The sequence below is a fragment of the Cyprinodon variegatus genome, unplaced genomic scaffold (genome assembly GCF_000732505.1).
Source record: "Cyprinodon variegatus isolate N-32 unplaced genomic scaffold, C_variegatus-1.0 Scaffold48, whole genome shotgun sequence".
Lineage (NCBI taxonomy): Eukaryota > Metazoa > Chordata > Actinopteri > Cyprinodontiformes > Cyprinodontidae > Cyprinodon > Cyprinodon variegatus.
Genome location: NW_015150501.1, coordinates 1370241 through 1391839, shown reverse-complemented (window position 1 = coordinate 1391839; position 21599 = coordinate 1370241). Strand labels below are relative to the sequence as shown.

Here is a 21599-nt window from a genome sequence, read left to right as displayed (position 1 = left end):
AGTTTTATAGGCATTATTAAATCTAGATTTTATTTATTAGGCGTGCTTTCTGTGCGGATGACCAAAAGTCAAAAAAGAAAAATTTCAAAAATATCTTTATATTTAACAATCATGTTTCAGTGTCTAAAAAGCTCAAAACACAATTTGATTGTCCATACAAAAAGGTAATTTGGCCTACATAATCTGTTAGATGACTCCCATACAGCAAATGTAACACAACATCATAAACATTCCTTGTAATTTAAACTAAGATTTGATCTGCACTAAGCCGTACAGTAATGAAATATTAAAATGGCATAAAATAGCAAATTTTTAAGAAGGAATTCTAATCTCTAGTGTTTTTAAAATGTAACAAGTATTTAAATTTACATTTTGGGGACTTTCCTTCCGCTCAAAATATTTTGAATTTTTTTATAAAAATATAGAACTGTCTAGATTGAAGTGAATTAAATTACTTAATATAGATCTCCAAAAATGTGTGGCAGTGTTCTCAGAGTATAGAATGAGAATTGATGCAAACTATTTCTAAAGTGTTTTTAGATCTACAGCATCTTTAACAGGAATTCAAATATCCTAAAAGACCTTTTCCACTCATACACTCTGGATATTTTGAATACAATTCCCTCACTGACAAATGGCTTATCTCCGATTCACGTGTTGTCGTATTTCTACTTTAGGTGTCTTTTAGCCACGATATTCCTTTTTTCAAGAGACACTGATGGAAAAAAAGGAGAAAAAAAGACCACAACCCAAAAAAAACAGCAAAAAGAGATATTTCTGTTTCTGCTATTCGCAGTGTAGATTTCTCCAGTTATACGTTTCCTTTTACCTTCTTCATGATAAATTCTTTATTAAGACATTGCTTATATATTGGTATTTTTTTTCTTAAGAAATTTGCTGCCAGTCTTTCAGTCCAGATAGATTTTTCTTAAGTCATGACAGTAATCGTTCATTTCAGGGAAGGGTTTTCAGCAGGAAAATAGATAGATTGGTACAATCAAATTTGGGGTCAATTAATGAATCAAGTAAAGGGTTTTCCATAGAGAAATGTCTTGGTGTTTTTAAGATAGTTTCAACAACTACTCTATTCCTGTTTCCCCTTCTGACCCTGTTAATATTGTAGCAATTGAAGCCAGTTAATAAAAAAAAAAAGATATACTGGACATAATTACAAAAGCGTATACTTTAAAACTCCCCACGGGTAAAAAAAGATTTGAGGCAGGGCTTCCTAATAGGTCTTCTGCAAAACCGAATAAATTATTATGCATAACATCAGATATTAATTCCAGTAAGCTTTCCACTCAAAAATATAAGAAAACTAAATAAGCCTTTTATATTCTTTATTGTATTTTAAGCATAAAGAACAGCTGCACAAACTTTAAATGAATCAATGTTTTGTAAAGATGTATTATAAACATTGTTAATGCAGAAGTATTATACCAAGAACACATTAAGATAACCATATCTTATGGATATACACACACAAAGTAGTACACTTGATTACATGACACAAGAAGCTGTGTTTTTCTTCAAAGGTCATGTCAAGTTGCAAGTAAATTTATCTTTTAATTCATTAGATATTTGAATATAATGAAGTGGTAGTATATAACTTTATATACTTGATTGTTTTTTGTATTTATTTTTTTTTTTGCTTAAAAGGAAATAAAACTTTAGTTTCCTTTCAAGGTTTAAAAGATCCAAAGCATGAAGCTATGCGAAAGCCGAGGCCAGAACACTGATGTAAAAACTAAAAGTTTGTTTGAAAGTATAAAAAATTACCTTCACAGTTAACAGCCCATTTCATCATTGCTATGGTCAAACCTGTGTTAGCTTGGAAGATCGTTTGGTGGAGGCAACAGAAAGGAACACGTTTTCTTAGACAGATCCGACATAAACCATCACTGTGATGGACTGAAACACACTTAGTCTTTGAATGCAGATTCCACTCAGACAGAACAACTAAGCAGAGAGGAAACTAAGAAAAATTGGAGAAATAATAAAAAAAGTAAAAATAATTCATCAGCATAACTTGTCAGCATATATCTTGTCATGTTTGCCTCAATTCTTTAATCAGGCACAGTCATGCATTCCAAAGTTCATGTTATCGTAGTATTGCTTTAATCCTTTGACTCTCCATCCTCCATTTGTCTCAACGTGAATCAAGTACCTCCAAAACACCTTCCTTCTTTCCTTCTCTCTAGGAGTTGAGGTGTTCCACTTGAATTGTGGATGCTGACACGGTGAGACAGAGGTCTTTGTGGGAAGTGATGTCAGCCACGCTGACTGGTTTGTACTGGATGTCTCCGGCAGATACAGTCTTATACTGATGCAGGTCAAATGGACAAGGCATGGTTTCTGTCTGAGGGTAGTTGTTCTGGCTTTGTCCTTGCTGACCTCCGCTTGCAGCTCCGCTCCCCGCGCCTCCAGGCCGGCGCGACCCTCCATCTGTGCTCTCCACACGGCTCTGAGCTCCAGCCTGGCCCTGGGCCTGGCTTTGGCTCTGTTGCGCTGACTGTGCTGCAGAGACTGCAGGAGCAGTCAACTGGTCTGGGTTGTGTTTCTCCATGTGTTTCACCAGATAGGTCTCCTGAGATGAAGGGAGGATAGGTAAAGGGGAAACAGTGGACACATGACTACACGGTGTAAAGTAGCTGCCAGGCGTCTGATGCCAGTGCGGCGTTTCAAAGTGTTTCATGTAGAAATGCTCTTCAGAAATGGACATTTGTCTTACTGATGTATAGGAGCGACTGCAGAGCCCACACGAGTAGATCTTGGCGTGTTTGACAGTGTGTGTGGACATGTGCACCTCCAGGCTGGCTGCATCTATGTATCCTTTATTGCAGTTGGGACACTTGTAGGGCTTATCTTTGTTGTGCTGACGCCGGTGGGACTGGGAAAAAAAATATATAAAAAATAAAAATAAAAACAGCCAAAAGAAAAATCCAATGTTAAATATTTATTACATGTTTAAAATAAACCACTTAATTTCACACCTGCAAATTTGAGAGTTGCGTGAAGGACTTCTCACAGCCTGGATGTGTGCACTTGTAAGGCCGATCCCCGGTGTGAATTCTGGATAAAATTTAAAAGAAAACACAAACAAACAAACATGTACACAGACTCTTCTGACAGACAGGTAGGTAGGTGAGAAACCCAAGACGAGAGCTGAGCTTACCTGCTGTGCTGCTGGAGGTGACTGAGCTGTCTGAAGCACTTGTCGCAGTACGAGCAGGAGTAAGGTTTCACTCCAGTGTGGATGCGGAGATGTTGAGCCAGGTAGCTGGAGTTGGCGAAGGACTTAGTACAGTGGGGACATTTGTGGGGTTTTGACTCTGTGTGGTTCCTGATTAAGGACAGACAGGAAAATTAAAGTGTCGAAGAAGAAAACATTCGTGTCAGCTTTCATTTTTAATTCAACATTATGGAGATATCTGTCATAGTCAATATGACATTTAAATAATGAATGAGCAAAGTATGCCTTTTTTAAATGCCATGAACCTCTTCTTAGGCATGTAAATTAATACGTTTATAACTATAAAATTTACATTTTAATAATATTAAGTCACCTAAAAAAAGCTAAGAGTGCAAAAGGTATTTATTGTGCAAATAAAAAAACAAAGATAATGAGTGGATGGACGGTCAAAGGGATGGCAGATGAATAAATAAAGAGATGACTAAATATTATCAGTAAATTGCTGAATGACAAGATAGATGGAAAGCGATACAACTGGATAGATTGACAAATGCATGATTTGGAAGATGGAAAGATTGACAGATGCATAGAGGCCAAATAGATGGATGAGAAATTGAGAGTGATAGATGTAAAAACAGGTGGCTGGAATAACAAATAATTTTTTTGAAGGATGGATGATGGAAAAACAAATACATAGATGGATAGATGTTTCTGCTAAATGCATAAACACAAACATGGCAGACTGCTGGATAGTTTATGGGAATGGGATGATAGATTGACAAACAGACATGGAGGAATGTAAAAAGAGATTGATGGATAGATTAATCTAACAGATGGTGATTTTGCAAATAAAGATTAGGAATTAGACGCCCCCTTCATTTTAACCAGCTGTTTTCAGACAGGTGGATGAATGCAACCATTTTAAAACAGTAAACATCTACTGTACAATAATCACAACACATCTGATGAAGTTATTTATGTTTTCCAAAGAAAGTCTGTCTAAGCTAACACTTCCAAAAAACCTTCTGCTATATTTTATCATTAAAGCTTTGATAATAAAAGTGTTAGGTGTTAAATAAATTGCCCTTTATTCAAGACCACCCATAATGTTGTGGAAAACGTGACAAATAAGGCTCCAAAACACTGGAGCAGCTGAACATCTTGATTCTTACAACTATTACTGCTTGTGTAAAAACAGGGACGATGCCACAGATTGGTAAATAAGACTGTGACCCAAACTATTTTAATACTGGTTTCAGTGATCATATAAAAAGCAGCATTTGTTTGAGATAAGTCTTGGGACCCCCCCCCCAGATTTACGTGTTTGAAAATTACTTTCAATCAATACAACAAATGACAGAATGAAGCCAGAGCTTTGCACAGAAAAAAAATCAAATTCTAAAATAAAAAGAATGAACAAAATAAAACAGTGCAGTAAGCATAACATAGAACATCGAACAAAACATAATAAAAAGTGCTGAAATAAATAATGAGGGGGTGAGCCAGTGCTGCTATTTCACATGTATTTGTGGGTGCGTGTGTCTATTGATGTGGCAGAAGATGACAGAACATGCAGAGAAACAAACAAAAACACATAAAAGCAAACAAAGAAGGAAATGTCTGATGCAGTGCAAACAGCATAATGTGCAGAAAGAAAGAAAATGAGGGAAAGTATTATTACTGAATTAATACGACATAGCGCCATACGTTTTCAATTTCCTGTCTAAATGTTGTCCTAATTATGTAAAACCTTATTAGCGAAATTTGAAACCTAATTGCAAAGGTAACAACAAGTATGCCGTATGCTTCTGCACACTATTCTCTTGTTGTCCCTAAAAAAAACAAAAAAGGACAGCAATCTGGGCTCCAGGAGGAACTCAGCAGGACAGGTTAAAAGGACAGAGACACAGACACGGACAAATTTGTTGGTACCCTTACAAATCTAAACAAATGCTACATATCTTTTAAGAAACTCTTAAACAGGATGCCTTAAGCATTTGATAGAATATAACGACTGAAAAATAACGCAATTGTTGTCATTTTACAAAGATAATGGCATGGACAAATTTGCTGTTGCCTGTGATGACTTTAGTCATGTGTCAGACTAATGGTTAAACTTAATGAAGGGGCCTAGGAATTTTTTTTCTCTTTTAAGCATTTCAGGCTACTTTCATGGCAAAATTATGCTGCAGAGTAGTTTGGTCATGTTTACACCGCAGTTAAGATGACCTAAATAAAGGAAGGACAAGAAGCTGCATGAGGAGCTCAGCAAGACGATTGTGCATCTAAAACTCAAATGTCATTAAGAAGCTGATTGATTTTAGTGGTTTAGTTCAAAAAGTCATTAAGCTTTACTATGCACACGTTTATTATCTTGTTTTTCAAATTTAACGATTACAGATTACAGTATAAAACTTCAAACACAGTTTCTCAGACAATCTGAAAATAACAAAAAAATAAATAAATACAAATTTTACACAAAAATGTTTTAGCTCACACAATTACCAGCAAGACTGCTTAATAGTTGCCCATCAAAAGTAACACTCTCTTTAAAATGCTATTGCTAAAGAAGCCAGATGTTCCCAGTGGTATATACTTGAAAATTAAAGGGCAGGAACTGTTTCATTCATAGTATCACCTGGGAGAAGGAGAACAAGGACTGATTTACTGATCAATAATCTTCTTTAAATCAAAGTCCATATCTAAGTTTAAGATTGAAAGGAAAGTTTCCACTCAGTAGATATTGGAGGAACCGTATCTTCTGCTGGTGTTGGTCCACTGCATTTTCACATGTCCAAAGTTGGTGTAGTCAACCACTGTGCTGTAGTCAACCCTTGCATGATTCCCCTCTACTGATAAAATGATGGAAATACTTATTTGATCTCCAGCAGGACTCACCATCTGTCCACCTGATGATACCTGCTCTGATCTATGGTATTACTGAGCTTGCCTGTGTGGAAGGCCACAGAGGATATTCAAAGTATTGTCTACATCATGGATTCCTCATGTTGGGGTAGTGACCCCAATTGGCATTCTTAATCAACTAGTACGAGATCTTGAGATTCACCACAGAAATTATATCAAGCAATAAAAAATCCTTAAAGTTACAAAAGAATCACTTAAAAATGGAAAAAAGCAAAACAAATTTAGTGATGGATTCTTTTTGTAAAATTATTGTTCCCATCGATAAATTATTTTTTAGACATTTTTGTATACTCATGAGACAATATTGGTATCATTTTGTCAATCAGAAGTTTAAAGGTTTCTGAACCTCTTGTTTATGGGAAGATTATATACACTAGAACAAACTATGCGGATAATCTTAAAACAGCTATCAAAGCAACCTAGGCTTCCTTAACACCCCAGCAGAATTGCAGGCTGGTTGCCTCTGTTTCAAGTTGCATTAATGTAGTAATTCATGCCAGGTGAGCCCATCAAAGTATCAAGTTTATATCCTGTGCAGTATATGGATACACTGTTCAGCAGGCTGAGATTTCTCCATTAAATATGATTAGTACATTTAGTTAAATAATATTTGGTGAGTAACCTTACTTGAGATTTTCACTTGACAAAATTGTTAGAATAGACAGAAATAAACGCTTAAGTTACACAGCTGTTTCTGTCTAAATCAAGATATTACCTTAGTTTCAATTTCTGAATAATTATATTCAGAAAGTGATATTTAAAGGGTATGGCTCATGAGAGAAAGCGAACTTTCCAGAGAAAACTGTGTGATAGGAAATTAAAAAAATGCTTCTGTCACAAAATCAGGTGCATTTTGACACATAATTGGCTATCAAGGAAGGAGACTTGTAAAACCTCAGACACAAAAAAAAAAAAACAGAGAAGCTGAGAAAATTGTTCCATGCTCACAGAAAAACTGGAGCTTATTGTCCAATCACAGCAACTATACTTGCTGCCACGTACCTTTGAAAGACAGTTAGGGCTTGGTTTAATAAGGAAGTCTTTACTGTACCCAACATCAGAAACCTTAAAGGGGTCTTAGAATGCAAAACTGAGTATGTATTGTCATAGATGCATAATGATAGTTCAGTGGGTGAAATGGACGTTCAAATCCCATTGACACCTCCTTTCTCTGCAAATCTCACAATTCTAAACTCCCACCATAAAACAGGCAAATCCAAACGAAGCTGTTGCCTTATTTGGTTCTGGCCTGTACTTTTGTCACACCCTGAAATTAACTTACAGACCTGCCCACTGGTTCACTGGCCCAAGATCATGAAGTGAGGTAGATGTAAGACACCAGTTTAGCTGTTTAGCCTACAGTTGGGTTTACTCCTACAAGATTTACAAAGTAGGCAGTATCTCCATTGAAAATGAGCCAGAACCACGGGCATGAATGCAGTGTCCCAGGCTTCCCGAGGATCCGAAGACTCAACAGGCATGGATTATTTTTTGTGTATCAGAAGATTCCTGCGAAGTTTGGTGCTCAGCTGTTCATTTGCTCTAAGCATTTGACCAAAGACGACTTTCAAAATCTTGGACAGTTCAAAGCAGGATTTTCTAAACTTCATTTACTGAAACAAGAGGCTGTTCCGACCGTAAGGCCATCACAGCCGCAAGCTGTAAGTGCTATTTTGTCGCTAAGCTGTTGATAGCAATGCTAGCATATCTATGGTGACCAGATTTGGGTTTCTGAAAAGAACAACACTTTATTTTTTTGTAGTGGACTGCTGGGCAGCTGACTGTAGTCGACCAAAATCCCGGACGATCTTGAAATCTCCCCCAGACATTTTTTAAGGTATGAAAAGTAGGACATGTGCGGGAAAAAGAGGACGTTTGGTCACCCTAACATATCAACAATTTGATGTTTCAGTGAGTGAGTGCTTGTTGCTATCATGCCTCTTTGCACAGCAGCTTCGTTCGTTGTAAACCAACCAATCAGCGCACAGCTCATCGAAATATTTATGAGCATACCATAAAAGGAAGAAAACCTGTTGTTTCATTCTAGGGCTTACAACCAGGCTTACATTAGGGCTCATAGAACAGCAAATATGCCATTTTCAGCCCAACCAATGTTACACACCCGATTCAAAGACCTTAAGAAGCATCTCCAAATACCCTATATAATCATTCTATGATCCCTTTAAATCTATGCAGCGTTCAGTTAATTCACAGGATTATAAGGCATCCTAGAGCAACTAGAAATAAAATACATTTTTGTCCATGCCATTTAATGTTTTTACGGAAATAGTATTAAGCCGATAGAATAATAGATAGTAAAGTCTAATTTGTATTATATTTGAAAGATCAAAAAAGATTTTTTATTAACTTTTTGTGAGTTTCAAGTTGTTTCATAGATATTGTTTTGGTTAACTGAAGAAGGGTAGCACCAAATCTCTCTGTGTCTGTGGTATGGGATGGGAAGATATACTGGAGAAAGGAAGGGCGGGGTCTGCAGTACCGTGTGTGCTGCTGTAAATGACTGAGCTGCCTGAAAGATTTCTGGCAGTAGGAGCAGGTGTAAGGCTTGGCCCCGCTGTGGATGCGGATGTGCTGGGCCAGGTAGCTCGAGTTGGCGAACGACTTGGCGCAGTGAGGACACTTGTGAGGTTTGGCCTCTGTGTGCGACTTGGAGTGGATCTGCATGTCAGACTTACTGAAGAAGGTCGCCGCACACATCCGGCACCTACAGGCGGAGAGACACAGAAATGGGAGGCCAGGATGGAGGAAGGGGAACCAGAACGAAGGAAATAAAACCAGGGGGAGAAAAAAAAAAGTAGTCGGGTTGGGAAAGCAGGAAGTGGAAGACAGAAGGAGGAGGAAAAAGGAGCAATGGATCAATTAATTAGGATAGAGGAGAAAGTAAATCATAAAAGAAGAAACTTTAAAGATAAGAGTTGGGTTATGAATGTTACACACATCCAAACAACACAGACATATGTTAAAAGGAACATGTAGTACAAAAAAAGAAAAAGTTCAACAGATATAAAACAGAAGAAGAAAGAACTATATACAGACAAACAGAAGAAGCGAGGCTGATGTGCAGCTGTGCAGAAGCAGAGAGTACCTACGGAGCAGCGATGTGTTTGTGTTTGTAAAACATTATAAAGCATCTTAAATAAAGACTCACGTCCTGCCAAAACATGCAGAAAATGAAATGTTCAGAAGTGCTACTATGCATGTTTGTGTCTGTGTCAGCAGCGCCTAGTTCCTCTAGAAAAGCTTAACATCTATGCAGCCAGAGCGGGGATGCACAGCGAGGCTTTTTATTTAAAACCATACCTGTATGTCTTGGTAGAGTCTTTATGACCATGTTCTTCATCTTCATTAGACAGTTCATATGGATCTCCAGCATGGTGCTGTAATGATGACACCTTTCACAAACAAAAAAGGGTTTTCATACGTTTTTTTACTACAACTGAAATCTCCAATTACCCCCATTGGTTATTATCTTACCTGTCCGGCAGCTGTCATGTGTGTCAGTATTAGCGTGTCATTGCCTGGTCCACCCAGAGTCGTAACTCTAGACAGCATGGACTTCTTCTTTCTCCCTCTTTTGGACTGTGAGGGCATCACAACCACATGTGATGCCCCATCTCCTTCTTTCTTGTCTACAACAAGATGACATTTTAACTTAGCAAAGAAGAACAAGAACAGTATGATATTTAAAGCCAAAGCCCATATTTCTACAAGCTACAATTCCATTCTATCCTCATCCTATGTGAAAGAGTTTGACGCTTTTTTAAATGTAAATAATATCTAAACCACACTACATTTTATCTACAGGTCTTAGAAACTCACAGGAGAAATATAAACCTCTATATCAACACTGCAACAGAATTCATATAAATCTTAACCAGATCTCATGTATCTCTTATTTGGCTGCTCTGACCATTTGGGGGACCAGGTGTCTGAAGTGAGAAATTATAACCAAAGACTGTCAAGCGTTTATCAAATATGAGAAAAAATATAAAAGTGAGACAATGAAGATGGAAAAAAATATTTATGCAAATATACATAGTCAATTTAAATGCTTTAATGCTACAAATTCTACAACAGTAAGTTTATATTTGACAAAACTCATACGTTAACTCAAAAGTTATAATAAAAAAAGGTTGTGTTACAAAACATATGTACTTAGTGCGTTTTGTGCTCACTTGCACACAATACTTTTAGTCCTCTAAGCTGCACAATACTTGTGCATTCTCAGCACACAAATGAAATCTATCATCAAATCAATCATCAAATCATCATCAATCATCAAATAAAATCCAACATAAACTGTAAATCAGTTAGCCCAACAACGATTTTTTTCTGCATCATTATGAATCTGTTTACTTTTTGTTTTTCAACCTAAAACAAACAATGAATATATGAGAAACAGCTAATTTTTCCCCCATGAATTTCATTGTATAATATAGAGAAATGGAGAGCACCTATTTTTGCTCGTCATACAAAATTAAATGTATTGAAATTAAATACAAATTAATGAATTCATCTATTTTTATTTCATTTGGGCACTCATAGCACTCATATTTATGACTGCTATCACAAATTAGTTCAATCTGTTGGATGCTAGACATTCCAGCCATCCTGGTCCATGACATAGCTACTCTAAGTTTAAAATATCTCTATCAAGTCAGTTTTATAATCGTTTGCAAATCTAGAATCGGTTTGCTAAAGCCATGATATCCAACATGCACATAGTTTAAGCTGCACCTGTTGACCGGGCACCGCAATGCTCAGAGTGACAAATACGTAAAAGGAGGTCAGTCAATCAGCAAATTCTGCACTGTGAGGAGCTAGAGGAGATCTAACAGTTTGTTGATATTTTTGCTACATTACAAGCATCCAGAGCCAATTGTGAAAGATTTAGTTCAATGGTGCCCCACCCTGGTCCTCAGGGACCCCTTCCCTGTAAGTTTCAGATAGGTCTCTTCTCCAGCACACCTCATTCAAATGAGGGCTCCTCAGAAGCAGTCAAGTGCTGCAGAGCATGTTAATCCATTTTTTTTGGAGTGAAACAACAAAGAAACACCTAAAACATGCAGGACAGGGGTCCCTGAAGAACAGGGTTGGTAACCACTGATCGTTTATATGAAAATTATCCAAACAGCATCCAGAAATAATCTTCACGTGGCACACTTAGACAATCATTGGAGAAGTGAAGAGTGACAAATAGATTCAATTGTCACATTTGTTCATATTCTTGTGATATGTATTAACATTTTTTATGGATATTAATCATGAAATGCTTACTTTATTAAATAATTTAGGTTAGTAGAAATGCTAAAAAAAACTGTGTAATTAGATATTTTACAGAAATGTATTCTATATCACAAGCTTCAGCACGTATTTCATTGTACAAAAACGTGTTTTAATGTGAACCAAAAGTAATGCCTAAAATGGTATGTCTCATTTCTTTCAGAGCAGGAACCTGGCCAAAGCATGACCGATTTTTTTTTAATTTTTTTTATTTAAAATGGGGGGCGGGCAGAATTATTGAATTACAGCAAGAAGGCTGGGTTCCTTTCCCTGCCCAGGGTGTGGGCTGTTAGGTTAATCGGCTTCACTAAATTGTCCTTAGGTGTGAGTGTGTGTGCATGGTTGTGATTCTCTTTGTTGTGCTAAGACAGACAACCTCTCCTGGGTGTACTCCACATTTTGCCCATAGACCGCCAGCCCCACTGCGACCCTGACAGAACAAGCATGAGATAATGGATTTAAAGTATGCAGTTTCACTTAAATGAACCTCATGGAAATTGCTTCTGTAATCTCTTTTTCAAATAAGCCATGTAACTTTCTATGATTCGTGGTTTATAAGAGAGTAATAGTGATGTGTCACAACAGCATGCACATCTGAAGTTGCTCACAGTGGTCCTGAGTGTATTTAGGAGGTTTGTGTGTGTGCCCAGGCTCATTAAGACCATGCAAAATTATTTACTTAGGTAAAAAGGTTAATTAATACAGATTTCAATTTATGTTAGACAGGTAGGCTAATGTGAATATGACAACTAAATCATAGTTTATAATTGTGCAGGTTAGGCTTGTCCCGATCCGATCCACGTATCGGATCGGACGCCGATACTGGCAAAAGAATGCGTATCGGCAAAGAATGTAAAAATGCCGATCCAGACTGCCGATCCAGTTTAAAAAAAAATCTGGTCCGTATTTTCCAGTTTCGCCAATTGAAACGATCCATTCCACTATTTTGCACCAGTGTTCCCCGAATCCGGTCCGCATTTTCCAGAACACCTTCAACACACCCACAGGTCTTTTTGGGTCTGTCTCCCGGCCTAACCATTAAAACAGGTGAATTGGAAGATAGCGGGGGCCGTGTGGGATTATTTTATCCTGCACGATGTGTAGATGGAGACTAGGTGTGGAGGAGATTGGGGAGTATAAGGCATTTTTGTGTAATAGTTCACTGTTATTTGCACTGATTTTTTTTAAGCAGTGTCTTTTTTCAAGAGTAGAGTCCTGATTCTAAGTTAATAGAATATTTTCCACTCTTGTCTGTTTTGCATTTTTATTAAAACTTACAGTAATACTTGCACCTTTAACTGTTTACGATTTTACTGTTCACTGTGCAATTTCAGATTGCTATTCATAATTTTGTCCAGTTTGTGTTTATCTCTTAACAAACAGGTAAGTTTGTTGTTACCAATCATTGTGTTTTATTCAATCTCACCTAATTCAGCTGGCTAGATGTTATCAAGAGTACTAAAACCCTTTTCAACATGAGTCTTACAACTAAGGCTAAATACTTTAACTTAAATTTAAATACATGCTTGAATAGGCTGGTATCGGCCAGTATCAGTATCGGATCGGAAGTCCAAAAACAATATCGGATCGGAAGCGCAAAAACCTGGATCGGGACATCTCTAGTGCAGGTAATTAAAAATTCATTGCACATTTGAAAGCAATGTTTGTCTTCCCCTAACTATTTGTCACCTTGTGCTTCATGATTATTTAAAACAGTTGCCCCCAATCTTATTTGCGCCACAAGCCCTTTTAATGTCAGACAATATTTTTCCGGATGTGTAGCGATAGTACTCTCCGGTAGCATTAAACTTGCCTTTAAAATAAACCACCACAAAAACAAAGTGCATGATAACGGCCTACTAATTACTCACAGTAGCAGTGAGTACTACTTTTACGTCCACTGGATGTAAAAGTAGTACTCACACTTATTCAAAATGCCATGAACCCTATAGGGAGCTCTAGGGATTAGGGCGGGGCTTCGGACACAGCCCTTGTCATTTTTCAAACTAAAACAACATTTAGACTGGAAAAAGAAACCAGTCAGAAATAATAATTATTATTTATTCATTCTTTTTGAGCTTATTAAAAATTTTGTTGGTGTTTTTTGTTTGTCAATTTTAGATGCAGTTCACGGTTGAATATTTATTGTATTTTATCATCTGTCACTCTGCTTTAGAGTAGAAGCTGGTTACTCCTTTCTTATGTTCAGTCAAAACCCTCCTTTCTGCTAAAGTTGTCTCTAGTTGCATATAAAAGGGGAACCTTCAGGCATATTCGTTCTATGTTCTTATCCACCTGTATATTTAGCTATCTTGTCATGTGACCAAAGTTCCATTCAGTGAGGATCAAATTTTCCACCTTAAGATTAAGTACGAGTTTGAAATGGATCTGGCTGAGCTGAAGCTGGAGCAGGCTGAGAAAGAGCTTCAAGAAGAAAAGCACAACAGATTTCAAGGTGAATATGAAAAACTGGAGGCTGTAGAGATGTCCAAACAGTGTTCAGAGTAAAATCAAGGAGCTGCAAAGAAGGCTGGAAAACAAAAGAACACAGAGGTTGAAGGAAGAGACTACAAGTTTTGAAGAATTAGAGGCTTTTCCTGAAGAAATGGACAAAAATATTAAAAGAGAGCAAGATATTAGGATCTGAGTAGAGGCAGAGAAACAGAAGGCTAAAGAGATCATACAAATACTCTTCAACACTCTAAAAGATATAGAAAAACATTCAAGGAGGATTTAGATTCTGTGAAACTGGAAAAACTGGACATAATAAACCTGGACATCCAACAACTGGAAGAAGTGCTTCAAGAAAAGAAAAAAGTAGGGCTCCAGGAAGAGACTGAAAACCTCTACAAATTTGAAACGGTTCAGACTGTCCAAGCAGAAGTGAAAAAAGAATGTGAACTGAAACCTCAGTCTGAGGCACAAAAAACGAAACTGAAAGAAACTGAGAGCACATCCAAGGACATCAACCAGAAAAGGCTCCAAATTTCAAGATTCAAGAGACTTTATTGTCATTCACATCACGTGTTACATGAGGTAGAACGAAATTGAGAGTCACGGCCCCAGTTACATCCGAATATAAAAAAATTAATTATAAAAACTAGCTACTAGCTACTATTTCAGCGCTTTCTGTCAAGAACTTAACCAAGAAGTAATAAGGATACAAGCCTCTTTGACTAAAAGTGAGGCACAAGGGCAGAAGGCTGTGGAGCAAAGCCAGATCCTTTCTTAAGAAACTAGAGGACAATGGAGAGATCATGGGTGATCACTAATACCATCAAGATAACACCCAACAGTCGGAGCAAGAAGCAAAAAGCCTGGTAGTCTAGGCAGAAAATAAAAGAGAACAGATTGTCCACAGTGAGACTGAGGGTTTTGAGAAGCTTAAAAGCCATCATGTAGGTCACTAACCAGGAAAAACAACTCACCTGCCAGGACAAGCAGAAGACTGTTAGTTTTATTCTGTATTGTGTAGGATATGCTCAAAATACAAACAAAATAAATTTATGTTAATTCTAAATGTTAATGTGTGTTGTTCATTAATACTTTTTTCTTATTAAATGCTCAAAAACAAAAGACGTTTTCAAAGTACACTTCTCAATAAAATTGAAGGAACACTTTGTAATAAGAGTATAGCATCAAGTTAATTAAACTTCTGGGATATTTATTTGGTCAGGTAAGTAGCAGAGGGGGTTGTTAATCAGTTTCAGCTGCTTTGGTGTTAATGAAATTAACAACAGATACACTAGAGGGGCAACAACAAGACGACCTTCAAAACAGGAATGGTTTTACAGGTGGAGGCCACTGACATCCCACCCCCCCATCTTTTCGGACTCTTTTTCACCAGTTTTGCATTTGGCTAGGGTCACTGTCCCTACTGTTAGCATGAGGCACTACCTGGACCCTGCAGAGGTTGCACAGGCAGTCAAACTCCTCCAGGATGGCACATCAAAACGTGCCATTGCCAGAAGGTTTGCTGTGTCTCCCAGCACAATCTCGAGAGCATGGAGGAGATTCCAGGACACAGGCAGTTACTCCAGGAGAGCTGGACAGGGCCGTAGAAGCTCTACAACCCATCAGCAGGACCGGTGTTTGCTTCTTTGTGCAAGGATGAGCAGGAGGAGCACTGCCAGAGCCCTACAAAATGACCTCCAGCAGGCCACTGGTATGAATGTCTCTGACAAAACAATCAGAAACAAACTTCACGAGGGTAGCCTGAGGGCCCGACGTCCTCTAGTGGGCCCTGTGCTCACTGCCCGGCACCGTGGAGCTTGATTGGCATTTGCCACAGAACACCCACATGTGACAGATGTGAAAGGGTCTCTAGAAGCCGTGGAGAACGTTATGCTGCCTGTAACGTCGTTCAACATAACCAGTTTGGTGGTGGGTCAGTGATGGTCTGGGGAGGCATATCCATGGAGGGACGCACAGACATATACAGGCTAGACAACGGAAGCCTGACTGCAATTAGGTATTGGGATGAAATCCTTGCACCCATTGTCAGACCCTATGCTGGTGCATAGGGTCCTGGGTTCCAGGCACAACAATGCCCGGCCTCATGTGGCGAGAGTATGCAGGCAGTTCCTGGGGGATGAAGGAATTGATTGGCCCCAACGCTCGCTATGTTTCGATCCATCCGATGCCGCCAGGTCGCACCTAAGACTGTCCAGCAGCTCAGTGATGCCCTGGTCCAGATCTGAGAGGAGATACCCCAGGACGCCATCCGTTGTCTCATTAGGAACATGCCCCGACGTTGTCAGGCATGCATACATGCACGTGGGGACCATACAAAATACTGAATATCATTTTGAGTTGCTGCAATGAAATTTTTGCAAAATGGACTAGCCTGCTGCATAATTTTTTCACTGTAATTTTTGGGGTGTCTTTGAATTCAGCCCTCTGTAGGTTGATAATTATCATTTCCATTAAATGATGTGGCATCCTTTTGTTGCTAACATATCACCCAGTCCATATCAGTATAAATAAAAAGCATTGTTTTTTTCCCAATTGAGATCTCATGTGTTTTGAAAGTGTGTCTTTAATTTTTTGAGCAGTGTAATTCTGTATTACAGTGTGCTGTAGAGCATTTTTACTTTTGTGTTGTGTTTTAATGACTTAAAAAAAACGTAAAGGTATAGTGGAGGATTTTCTAAAATTTTTGAAAAGAACCAACAACCCCGTACCCGCACCCAAGAGGAAACGCCTATTAAATGTGTGCAAGAGCATGCAGGAGCCCATTTCGCTCATACAAGCTTACTTTCCAAAGGAATATTTGCAGTTTTTCCACTATGACAGACTCCCCACCCAACACGATAAAAAAATATGTCTAAAGCCCATCGTAATACAGATATTGTAAATGCAAATATACGTGTTATCTCTCTAGACACTTTTTTTCTTATGACCCTCGTCCCACTATGAACCGCAGTGAGAATGGAGAGCTTCAATAACTGGCTGAAACTGTAGCTTACCTCACATCTGAAAGTTCACAGAAAAAGATAGCTGCCTGGGGACCAGCACGTAGGACGGCCTTACTTAAACATATCATCATAATGATTGACAATTAGGAGGACCACTTATTTTGATTATCCAGCCTGGAAAAATTACTTTCTCCCCTATACCTGTAAAAGTGAAAATATTTTCATTCAATGTTTCAATGATAGCAAAAAAGTGCATAAAAGTCGACTATTAAATCCCAGATCAGAATACCAAAAACATATCTGATGAGGAAAATGTCATATCTGTTTTGTTGCCCTACTTTTAGCTTAGTTAGCTTTCCTGTTTAAGGTAGGTGCACCGTTGTCACACGACTCTTTCTTTTAAAGTTTGAAATAATAAAAAAACAAAAACAAAGAGTAACTCTGCCAGAGTATCTCTTTTAAGGTCACTTTGCCGATCCCAAGCCCGGATAAAAGAGGAGGGTTGGATGAAGAGCTTACAATTTCACAACACATAAGTGTCTTTAGATTATGTCAAAGCCAAAACGTCCTTCTTGAAGAGTTGGCAGCAGTGATTTAAATGTAGCTTATAATGATTTCTACTTGGCGGTGTACCACATGTGTCATTTGTGTTTATTGTTTTTCCTTTTGGGTTGAAATAATACAACGAATGCGGCTCGTTCGCATTCATCCGACCTCTACGCTATTTATACTTGGAAAAGGTCACTATTCAAGCAACAACAGTAATTCGAAGACAGATGTAACGGAAAGAGTCCAGACATTTTTTTTAAATAAAACCCTATGCAGACTTGGGAAAAGTATTCGATTTTGTTATGGGGATCACGGCTCTGAAAACTCGATACATTAACTTTTGAGGCTGTAACCCAGGCATCCCCAAAGTCGGTCCTCGAGGGCTGCTGTCCTGCAGGTTTTAGAGGTTTCTCTGCTTTAGCACAGCTGATTCTGATGATTGCAGTTCAGCAAAAGCTTGTTAATCAACTATCAATGTAAATCAGCTGTGCTGGAGCAGGGAAACTTCTAAAACCTGCAGGACAGCGGCCCTCGAGGACGACTTTGGGGATGCCTGCTGTAACCTATCATATGGAAATCATCATCATATCATATGGAAAAAGGGTAAGGGTAAAAATTTAGTTTCAATCAGATCATTGTTCTACTTGTGTTTCTATAATTTACCTGCAGAATGAAGTGCTGAAACGATCATGGTGGTCGCTGGATGACCGGAGACAAAAGACTGAGACGATGAGGGAGGAACCAGCGTTCCCTGAGGCGTTGTGATTACCAGACCAGCTGCACAGAAGGAAAAGGGCATAAAAGTATTATATACTTATGTAAATGTACCATAAAATGCACTTTTAATATCTTTTGCTGCGCCTGGAAGTGTTAAAGCAACATTTCAAAACCAGTATGCAAAAAGAAAACAGCCATTGAATCATTTCTGAGAAGTACCCTGTGGCTGTGGAATAAAAAGAGACACAGATGTTAATTTTACCCTCAAGCTCGCCTATTGGCAACATTTGTTCTCATCAGCTGAATCATTTAATGCTCTGCTGTTATGAATCCAGGGTAAACTCTGGAGTTGCTCTGTTCAGTAGCCCTCTTCTGCATCATCAAACATTACATGAACTGTTTTTGCTGCTGAAACTGAAGGAGATGTCTCTAATTGCTCCTTCAGGCACAAACAACAGTACCTGCTGTCATGATTCCCGTGGAGGGGACAGGTAAAACGGTGATGTTCTGGCTGCTGTGAGGAGGGTGAAGGTGTGCCGCGCCACCGTTCTGCCCACCTCCATCTGCCTTGGTTCCAGGAGCTGGGATAGTAAGAAGGGCTGTCTGATAGTGGGAAGCCGATGATGATGAGAATGAGGCGTTCTTCTCCTGGTGTTCCTTGACCTTGTTTAGAAACATGGCATTTTCAAGCTGCCAGGAAAGAATAATGTGATGAAATAATAAGGAGTTAATTGAAATTTAAGGTTTGTGTTGATTATAAATGCAGCATTTACCTGTGCCGGCACAGTTGGGACAGGAGACCAGAAATACGATGAATTAAAATGAGAGTCTTCCATCATTTCTGAAGGAAAAAACAATCAAACAAAAGAAAAGTACATTATAAGGTTCATACAGTAGATCAGCCAAATAAGATAAACAGATGGTGATATTGAACTTAAAACAATACAAATGATTTGGAAACAAACATCCTTGTTCATTAAGGAGGCTTAGATTGGAGGTATGGCTGCTGACAATGATTAAGGAACACAGGCTTGACTCTGATTACCTCAATCATTTTAACAGTCATTTATTATAACTTCACAAAAAAAAAACGAACACAGGCTTGACTCTGATTACCTCAATCATTTTAACAGTCATTTATTATAACTTCACAAAAAAAAAACAAAAAAAAAAACAAGCAATTCAATCTTTCCAATGCTTGCTAGCTCTGATAAGAATAAGCCTGTAGAACGAATGCACCTTTTTCTTCCCTTGGCATCTTCTTATGCCCCTTTGACTATTTGATCTGATGTAACAAGTAAATTTCTCCACTGTGAGATCAATAACATCAATCAATCAATTAATCAAGCTCGGAAGTAATTCCGACAGACGCAGCAGGACTTAAAGGAGTCATAGAATGCCAAACTGATTTTACATCGTCATAGATGAATAACAATAGTTCAGGGGATGAAATGGACGTACGAAAAAAAAAAAAGAAAAGCACGGGGCTGCCTTTGTCAAGGCTACCGTCACCGGGTCGGTTCGGTCGCTCTTTCCCCCGCTGGCTCCCTGTTTCAACAACGTGCTGCACTGTAGTTGACCAAAATCATGGACGATTTTGAAATCCCCCCCCCTGGACATTTTTTAGGTATGAAAGTAGGACATGTCCGGGAAAGGAGGACGTCTGCTCACCCTACCATGTCAACAATTTTGATGTTTCAGCGAGTGCTTGTTGCTATGATGCGTCTTTGCTCAGCAGCTTTGCTGCAACCAATCAGTGCACAGCTCATCGAAATATTCATGAGCATACCACAAGAAGAAGCAAACCTGTTGTTTCATTCTAGGGCTTATAACCAGGCTTGCATTAGGGCTCATAGAACAGCAAATATGCCATTTTCAGCCCAACCAATGTTACACACCCTTTTCACAGACCTTAACAACAAGCACCGAATACCCTATATAATCATTCTATGACCCCTTTAAGAACCGGGAGTAATTTGTGCCCTGTTAGGTTCATTTGTGTTTGTGGGATTATTATTGCTGTGACATGAAGCCACAACCATACGGTTACCTAGATCATCTTAAAAGTATGTGCACCCCTTATATTTGGCTAAATATTTTATGACATCTTCTAACTTGACACAAATATGTCACTTTGACACAACGTAGTCAGTGTACGACTTATATAACCAAGTTATTTGTCTAACATCACAAAATAACACACAGCTATTAGCATCTAAAACATTGTCAACAAAAGTAAGCACATGAAAGGGTCCTAAATTATTTCAATTTATGGATATTGAAAGGTCTCCAAGTATGATGGACTGTTAAGGATAATACTACAGCATCCAAATGCAATTCAAGTTGTGACTTTGACTAGGTCGCTCTAAAACCTTCCTTTTATTTTGGCTGTCCAAAGTAACCAATGTATGTCAATTGATTATCTACTTTGGGGTTTTTGGTACAAAGCAAAATTAATGAATTAAATTATAACGTGGAGTTCACTATTTAACAAAGGGGTGGTTAACATATTAACCCTGGTAACCACTGGCCTGGCTAGTCTTTTTCTTGTTATTAAATAAATATTTGGTTAAAAACTGCTTTTAATTTCATAAGTAGGTTTGTTTTACAGAAAGCCTAGATATAAACAGATTTTTAGGTGGCTGTCATTATAACTATGACATTTAATAAAACACTTTCTAAATAAAATAGATTAAGTTAATAAACCATTCTAAGCACTTTAGAGACATAACAATAAAAAAAGGCTATTCAGATAGAGGTTAACCAGAGCAGCATCCTAAAATAAAAAAGTTCATAGAAATTCCACAGAAAAAAAACAAACTCCTGCCAATCAAGTTAACAGCGAAGTACAGAAGATGCATTTACGGCCCCTCAGAACTTGGGGTTCTTGGAGCCATTGCTTACTTTGCTGTTAGCAGAGATCTGTAAAGTCTCGATATAAAAATAATACCGTAATAAAAAAAAAACAGTTAAGTTGAAATTTTGAACTTATACAGTAACCAGACTATAGGGAAGTTCTGAATTTATTTTAAAACGAAGAGATAACACCTATGGATATATAATCATAGGTAGGTACAGCTATTATCCAGGCCATCACCTCTAAAACCGCGGTTATATTATTATGGGGTTTTACTGTAATAGCCCCTCCAAAAAAATGTCAAATAAGTAGTAAAATGGCTCCAAACCTAGATTAACAGCTTGCCTTAAGCTAGTTATGAGAAGCGAGCTAACAACGCTAGCCTGAATAAAGTGCTTCATGTAATGTCTAAGTACTGGTGAAGCTCTGACTCCATTCGGGCCCAGTAGGTGTTGTGGTGACTCCGGCCCAACATGCTGATTAACTTCAGCTTCAGACAATGTGTTTTCCTCCTGCCTGACTGAAAAAAAAAAAAAAAAAAAAAACAACTAGAAAAAAAAAAAAAAAAAAACAAAAAAAAAAAAAAAAAAAAAAAACCAAAAAGAAAAAAAAAAAAAAAAAAAAAACAACTAGAAAA

At 38.1% G+C, this 21599-nt stretch overlaps 1 protein-coding gene across 4 annotated transcripts in view; it reads right to left on the bottom strand.

The window, feature by feature from the left end:
• Positions 1–1652: 1652 nt before the first annotated feature.
• LOC107082241 (zinc finger protein 384-like) overlaps positions 1653–21599 on the bottom strand; it is a 20355-nt gene continuing 408 nt past the window's right edge. Inside the window, exons 2-11 of one of the 4 annotated variants that reach the window (XM_015370810.1) lie at positions 18879–18946; positions 18567–18795; positions 18052–18165; positions 9614–9768; positions 9440–9531; positions 8619–8843; positions 3176–3343; positions 2994–3072; positions 2732–2890; positions 2198–2587 (exon numbers count right to left, since the gene is read on the bottom strand). In XM_015370810.1, the coding sequence (XP_015226296.1) occupies positions 2198–2587; positions 2732–2890; positions 2994–3072; positions 3176–3343; positions 8619–8843; positions 9440–9531; positions 9614–9768; positions 18052–18165; positions 18567–18795; positions 18879–18944 (1677 nt within the window). In that variant the 5' untranslated portion in view covers positions 18945–18946. Of the gene's footprint in view, positions 2891–2993; positions 3073–3175; positions 3344–8618; positions 8844–9439; positions 9532–9613; positions 9769–18051; positions 18166–18566; positions 18796–18878; positions 18947–21599 lie in introns of all 4 variants that reach the window. The other 3 variants (XM_015370808.1, XM_015370813.1, XM_015370809.1) reach the window with 3 other exon arrangements.